The sequence below is a fragment of the Micropterus dolomieu genome, linkage group LG12 (genome assembly GCF_021292245.1).
Source record: "Micropterus dolomieu isolate WLL.071019.BEF.003 ecotype Adirondacks linkage group LG12, ASM2129224v1, whole genome shotgun sequence".
Lineage (NCBI taxonomy): Eukaryota > Metazoa > Chordata > Actinopteri > Centrarchiformes > Centrarchidae > Micropterus > Micropterus dolomieu.
Window position 1 is genome coordinate 30,636,669 of NC_060161.1, and position 7,761 is coordinate 30,644,429.

Genomic DNA, 7,761 nt, shown 5'->3' on the forward strand with positions numbered 1-7,761 from the left:
GTCTTGCTCAGGGACACATTGGTGTCTCTCAGTGGATTCAAACCCAGGTCTCTCACACCAAAGGCATGTGTCTTATCCACTGCTGCATTACCATCTACATTTGGCACACTAGTGAGTATTTGGGGCAGCAGGACGGTTTATGTTAAAATAAATGACAGTGTGTGTTCATGGTGATGAAGGAACATGTTGCACAGTGTAACAGTGAACCTCACTGAGTCTTACAGTGTTTCCTCCTTCAGTCTGAAAAGTTTGATGGCACCGTTTGCATATTGTTTTTGTAAATTTATTTTTACTCCCTTTCATTTCAACGACATGAGGTGGAGCTCTTGCTGCAGCTGCACTTGTCGCCCTCTTTCACTTGCTGGATAAAAAAGCGATGACCGTCATTCAGAATTTGGTATCAACTATTGGCCTATCAAAGTAGAGTTTTGTGTGATGAGTATTTGCTCACATGATGAGCAGTCAGTGTTTTAAAAGCTGGCTTTCAATGTGTCAAATTGTCAGCAAAAATCTGTTTAAATATTTTGAAAAAGTTTTGAAAATACTGTCACAGGTCCGGCTAAATGGATTTTGGCTGTGCCAGATGTCATGGCATCACCTCCCCACCCCAAAGGAATTTTGATCCCAAACTAAGGGCAATAATTAAACATTTACAACAACACAAAAATAATGAAAATAGTAAAGGGACTTTGGTTGTGACTCTGCACAAATGACATGAAATGTGATGTTTCTGCTTTCTGTGCTGCTGCAGAGAAAAACCACAGACATTCTACTGAAATGTACTGTCCATACTTGTGACCAACACTAATGAAGAAGTCCTTGTTTTCAATTGATTTCTGTGTAAATGTCACCAGAATTATGCAACATTAACACCTTTTTTTTCTACACCAGTCTTATTCATGTTTTAAAAATAACAAAAGCTTACTTAGAAAAGCAGCTTGTTGGACATTCTTTGTAACTGATCACGTGTTGTAAGTTTGACATAGAAGAATTGAGCTTTGACCAATGTCTGAATTGTATTTCATGTTTTGCCATATTTAGAAGATCTCTTGAGTTCTTCCTGATCTCTGAATACATAAGAGAGGGACATGAAAACGTTTCTTTCACTCTGGGACGCTCGTTGCTGTTCTGATCTCTGTAGATTAGACTCTTTTATATTCGATCTTTCTTTATTTCTTGATAGACATGTTTGAGAAGAAGTAGAAAGGGAGGTTTTTGTTACCAGTTGGCATTCTTAGCATTTTAATGCATAGAGAATTTTGATAAATCATATTAGATTTGTTCAGCTTGAAATTGAAACAGATTGTTAATTCCACAATCGAAAGACAGTTCCTGTAAGACTCTTCTCTGAACGCTGACTGCCACAGCATTTCATCTAAAGGTATGGTGGACAATTTTAGTAATAATTTGATATTAAATTATCAAATTGGTGTTGAACATCTAAACGCTAAAATTGAACCCTCTCAGATCTGATATCTGATGAATGATTCAGCAGTTTTAAGTCAACTATATGATCTGCTGCTGGTATGAATAAATTATATTTAGTTGATGCAAAATAATATTGAAAGGTGTTTGATCGGTACAGAAGCCCTAAGAGGACATACATTCATACATTTTATTTTCTCCGTTTTCCAGTCACAACGAGTAAATTTAATTTGTTCCCTCAAGATCTCAAGTTGTTTATGTTATAATTTCGAAATATCAAATGGCGTTTTCTCGAGATTTTAACTCTTTGTTTTTCCGAGATAATAACATAATTAATTTAAAAGCTCGAGAAAACAAATGATAGTCTAGTACAGTGGTCGGAAAGTAAGTTTGGCATCGGGCCAATTTTTTGAGGAAGCATAGATGGGTTGATGGATGTGGACCAGTTGCCAGGATGCACACGCTCCATACTTTATTGTGAGCATGAGAAAACATTTTCCTCATAATTAATTTGTTGAAGAGGGAGAGGAAAGTTTTTCATCCAAAGTAGGGATCAAACACACAACCCTTACATTGTCCTGAGTCCCGTGCACTACCAATTGACCTAACCCGGCATACTGACGTGTCTTAAATTATCCCAAAAAATTGGTCCGATGCCAAATTTACTTGCTGACCCCGGTATTAGACTACTGTTTTCTTTTCTCAAGATCTCGAATCAGTTATGTCATTATATCGGGAAAACAAAGCTTCGTTATCTTGTTATCTCGTGAAAATGGAGTTAATAAAATGTATGAATGTATGGCCACTTAGGGCTTCTGTAGGTCAGATAATTTTACTAAACAATATTTGATTTGACCATTGTCGTAATTGATGGTTGAATAGTCACTTAATCAGCTCATTTAATCACATTCAGTTATATTTAATTTCTTGCTAAAAGTATAGATTTGAATTTGATTAATTCCATAAGGCACTGCATCCTTTTTTTAAATGTGGTGTTTTTTTAAGAGGCTAAGTTTTGCATACTTAGCTCCATGTTTGGTGTCAAAATGCCGACGTATACTGTTCTTCTTCAACACTGACACTGCCTCAAAAATCAAAAGACATACTGTTTATTCTCCTTGAAGCACAAACATGTATTCACCTTTCCATCTTTCACGAATTTGCCTTCCTTCTGCATCAATTTTTCTCTTCTTAGACATTTTTGGATTGTTTTTATAAATTTTCCACTTGTTGGAAAACCACCATAGTTAAACACGGATGTGGAAACATCGCAATCTAGTGGTGTGATGCCGTCACTTTGCGGGTCACATAATCGACATGCTTTGTGGGAGATGTAGTTTATGGTTCATGTACGTTTTAAAGCAGCATATACTTTTATTTTAGGACAATCATGAATCCTTTCAGCTTTCGCTGGCCACATAAAATTAAGCGGCCCACCACGTCATTTCGGCCTTGAAAGGACTAGTTTGTTTTACTAACCTCAGCTCCTCCATGGTCGCCACCATCCTTTCTTTACCAGTTTTTCAGACTCATCTGAAAACTCAAATATAAAACAGAGACTGATCGAAGACTGTACCTGGTTTTCTCAACAGTGAACAACTAGGTACTAATGACATGCGGCTAATTAAGTTACTTACTATAAATGTAGCTCACGTTAACTTACATAGTAGCCAAAAAAGCTTTCCTGCCCAGCAATAGTATAAAAGCCCAAGGAAGATGTTTGCTTGAGCGACTGTGCTCGACACACTGTGACCTACACTGTACCTTTTCTGCCGTACAATTTACTGCTAATCTTTTCCTTTGCTAACTTTCACTTTCACTTTCTGCCACTCACTCGCTCTCAATTGTTCACCTACACACTCGCCAGTGTGTAGGTAGTCAGGTAGAAGCTAGACAAATGTAGAGCAAACCAGACAAGCGTTGAGAGTTACTGTGCTCTTAATGATCATGATGAATTTCGCTGATAAGCAACTACCTTGCCAATAATTTCTCAGTAAGTACTAACTGAGGAATTATTTATACAATGGTATCATTTGAATCAAGTAGGTGTCAGAAAAAGTCCTGCTCTGATGTGTTAGTCCTTAAGTACTTAATCTCTATGCCCTAACTTAGCGCCTAACCCCCTCAGTTACGATGCCTAGTACCTAGTTTCTTAACAATGGGTTCTTGATTTCAAACAGACAAAAGCAGGCTTCTCATTTTTAGTACATGACAATTTGGCTGGCTGAAATGACAACAGCATTTTTCTTGTGTTGCGATGTTGGGATAGTCCTAGAATTACAAGTTCGACAGGGAAAACAGTTCAATATATCTGTTGGCTGTTTTACATACTTATTTTCATCTTTTAATGTTACAAATGAAAAGCCTTCTAGGATGAGAACTAGCCAGTTGTTTTGGAAATAAATAACTAAATAAAAGTGCCAAGAATTGCTCTTACTACAGCCCCATGCAGAAATCTAAAGCTCACATGTTCAACTATACGTCTTCAGACCAATAGATAATTTATTTAAAGTTTGTTGCTGTGGTTCAAACTAAAGAAAACAACTGTAATGTTTGATGGTTGTTTTTCTCTCCTCTGACCTAAAGACACACAGAGTTTGACAATGACGTCCATGAAGATGTGGTATCTCTTGCTTCTCGCTGCCTTCCTGCCCATTGTTCCCACAGTGGCTGAAGTGGTTAAGTTGGTGTCCGACTGTGCAGAGTTTCTCCTTGATGCAAAGCCACCACATGTCCCAGGCATCTTGGAGGGCTGGCTCATTCAGGACCAGAATCGATACAAACTCATATGCCAGACGTTGGGAGACGAGAGAAAGTTTCTGACGCTTTACGACACTGAGAACAGGATTCCAGTGTTTTCTGCCTTAAAGTACATTGGGGATGGAGGAGCACCAAAACCCCCAAACGAATGGATGATAGAGCCACAGGTTTGATTCATAAAATATACTACTAAAGGCCTAAATAATAAAGAAAGACCTACATAAAGAGTAATATTGTATTTTGGGTACACGTAATTGCTGCTAGTGCATCCACACTCAAAGAAGATGCTACTACTATTGCCTACCAAACAGTACAAATACAACTATTTAGAAGAATTATAATCATCAGGTTGCGCACAATTGCATACCCCACTTAATTTTACTGTCCTTTTTATAAGAGATGCATGTAGGACGCTCGTCTACCGAATGTTTGTTCAACCCAGGTTTACCTCCTTTAAATTAAAACAGCTGTCACCGGTTAATTCCTGGTTTCCTCATTAAGACTCCAGGCTGCAGTGTAGTCCCATACACTGATAAACTGTAGAAATACCCAGAATTACATTGTATCATTACTAATAAAAATTTTAAGTGAGGTGATATTCTGTAGTTTTCTTATTGTCAGAGAAATACCAACACTACTCTAAAGAAATTTTTTAAAAAGGTTTAGTAATTTCCTTAAATGGCTGGAGTTTTTAAGCAATTGTGAAGCAGCAGGAAATAATGCAATTAATTGGGGACTATTTATCATATACTATTTATTTAGCAGTGGATTAATCCACATTTATATTTATTCATTTAGCTGACGCTTTTATCAAAAGCGACTTACAATTGATATATATTTCAGAGGTCACACGCCTCTGGAGCAACCAGGGGTTAAGTGTCTTACTCAGGGACACATTGGTGTCTCTCAGTGGATTCGAACCCAGGTCTCTCACACCAAAGGCATGTGTCTTATCCACTGCTCCATCAACATCTACATTTCATGCTCTAGTGAGTATTTGGGGCAGCAGGACGGTTTATATGGGACCGTGTTAAAATAAATGACAGTGTGTGTTCATGGTGATGAAGTGAACCTCACTAATGTGTTTTCAGTTGTGGACAACAACAACAACAATGGAGCTCTACAGCTCATAGGAAGAAGAGAAATCAGGCTGAGCTTTTCTGTGCTGCTAAATGCTATTGCTTACCTGAAAGACATTTTTACTGTACATTTAATTTACTTTACTACTACCCTGCCTGCATCAGTAACTTAGCCTTTAACTCTTACAGCTTGAGAACAAAAATGACAAGAACAAGAACATGTGTGATGAAGACAGAGACAGGACCTACACCAAGCAGGCTGTGGACAATGATTACAACGACAACAATTTAAAACTTACCAGGGGACATTTAATTGCAAGCACTTATGGGTTCCAGACATCTGGCAAAAAGTCCACCTTTACCCTGACCAACATCGTTCCACAAGAAAAAACATTCAACGAGGGAAGCTGGTACAACATCGAGAAGGGCATCAAATATGTTATGGACGAATATTGCAAAGACAACAGTGGTTCTATTAAAGCCTATGTAGTAACTGGAGCAATACCCAGCAACAACAACAAACAACTCAATAACAGGGTTAATATTCCCTCCAAGCTCTGGTCAGCATTCTGCTGCTGCAGCCCCAAAGAGAACAAATGGATCACAGGCGCACACTGGGGCGACAATGTTCCAGAAATTTTATCTAAAAAGCCTAAAAAAACTCTGCCCACTAAGACTCTGGCAGAACTCAAACAACAACTGGGGATAGATGTGTTTCCTGATACAATGTGTCCTGTTTCTTTGGTTTTCACAAACAGTAATAACCGCTCTACTTCAACCCCTTTTTCCTGTCCCACTTAACATCTTCCCCGTTCACACCCACATTTGGCCGTGCCACCAAGACATATCCTCCCCTCTCACTAAAACATCTGGTCCACTATATCTAGTCCCGCCACATCTACATCTGCCTCTCTCTTTACTACATCTGTGAGTACAGATGTGTCTGTGGGGTTCTAGACTTCAATTTGTGATTATTCATTATGTTTAATATTTACTGAAGTTTTAAAAATTAAACAGCAACATGTACGCATATATAAAATGAACTAATCAAGATAATACATCGGCTTAACTATAAAAATGGTTCAATGCAGAATTAACAACCTGAAAATTGTTCTATCACAAATGTTTGAATCTTCAGGCTAAGCTGTTTTTTCCATTTTACTTTACTTTTTGTTTAATTTCATTTGTTATAATGACGGTGCTGTGAATAAGAGAAAATGTCTTTTGCATGGCTTCAGATGGAAGACACAGTAAATGTACACGAGGATGTGAATGAAATAAACTGCAGATGTCTGATACTGTGTGTGAAGTGGTGATTTTATCTTTAGGGTGAATTAAACTGAGCTTTTATCATCTCATTGAATTTCTTGTATAAAGAGAAGATACAATATACTGCTTTTCTAAACAAGTACCTGTTGGTCTTCAGATAATTGCTGGACCATAGACAGCAAGCCAAGCGGTGCAGTGTAAATCAGTGTAATATCCAACTGGCTAGAGTCCGTCTATCCCTCATTGATCTATCTCTTTTGAATATTAAATGTTAAGATGTTGACTGTCCTGAGCCCTTCATTTACTATGGTCCTAGGACAACATCTAGTGTCCTTTTTGTATTTTTCCAATGTGAAGCTGTAAACAAGGTGATTAGAACAAGAAGCTAATAAATCAGCAAACTACTGTCAGTTGTAAAATAAAACTGCTTTGGTTATTCTTGTTTGGGAACAATGCCCTTTACTTTAAACAGACTCCAGAAAATTGTTGAGAGATGACTGATAACTGTCGGCCAGGCTTTATTACAGTATAGAAAAACATTTACTATTTAAATTTAGTAATTTACTATGAACCAAAGTTTGTGTCGTACAGGAGTAATGATTCATTTTATCAACGAGGATCAGAAGTTTACCAGAAATTATTAATTAAATGATTTGATTCTCATTGGAGGTTTACCAGAGTTTAATTTGTAGGTTAATATAAATCTAGTTAGATTAATGCTCCACACAAGGAGGTTAACAGCAGTCCTATGACTTTTGAATTAAAAGTTCAGCGTAGCTGTTTCACAACCGAAAAATCCCTTTCTGCGAGACATATTGACCAATTTGAAGAGTAGTTCTAAGTAGAGCGGTCAAATAACTTTGACAGACTGAGCCGGTGAATGGGTACTTCATGGGCGTGTTGAGCATCTTAACATATAAAGAAGTCTGAAACATGCTGCTCGCAAGAGTAGAAAACATTGGAACCTAGTTTTACTGTGACATGTTCTTATTTAATGTCATTTTCAGGATTTTCCCCGTCACAATTGACAGTGAAACTTCAGCAACTTCTTAATTGCAGAAGCACTGCAGATATGTTTTTTTATATTTACATAAAGTAAATGTTTATCAGTTTGATTTTATATGACGGTTTTTACATTTTTGATTATTACTTAAAACTGGATGTAACACTTCTATAATCAAACTGTGCCCAGTCTGCGCAAAAATGCATTACGTTCCTGTCAATACAT

The 7,761-nt window shown here is 37.4% G+C and overlaps 1 protein-coding gene across 1 annotated transcript; it reads left to right on the forward strand.

The window, feature by feature from the left end:
* Nucleotides 1–1,271: 1,271 nt before the first annotated feature.
* On the forward strand, nucleotides 1,272–6,065 carry LOC123979898 (endonuclease domain-containing 1 protein-like). Its single transcript, XM_046064008.1, has 3 exons — nucleotides 1,272–1,381; nucleotides 4,012–4,352; nucleotides 5,454–6,065. The coding sequence occupies exons 2-3, from the start codon at nucleotides 4,029–4,031 to the stop codon at nucleotides 6,063–6,065; spliced, it is 936 nt and encodes a 311-aa protein (XP_045919964.1). The 5' UTR covers nucleotides 1,272–1,381; nucleotides 4,012–4,028.
* Nucleotides 6,066–7,761: the final 1,696 nt, after the last annotated feature.

Excerpts from the sequence above, each read along its gene's own strand:
- LOC123979898 (XM_046064008.1), top strand. The coding sequence starts at position 4,029 with ATGACGTCCATGAAGATGTGGTATCTCTTGCTTCTCGCTGCCTTCCTG. Across the intron at positions 4,353-5,453 it reads AATGGATGATAGAGCCACAG|CTTGAGAACAAAAATGACAA; the intron begins GTTTGATTCATA and ends TAACTCTTACAG.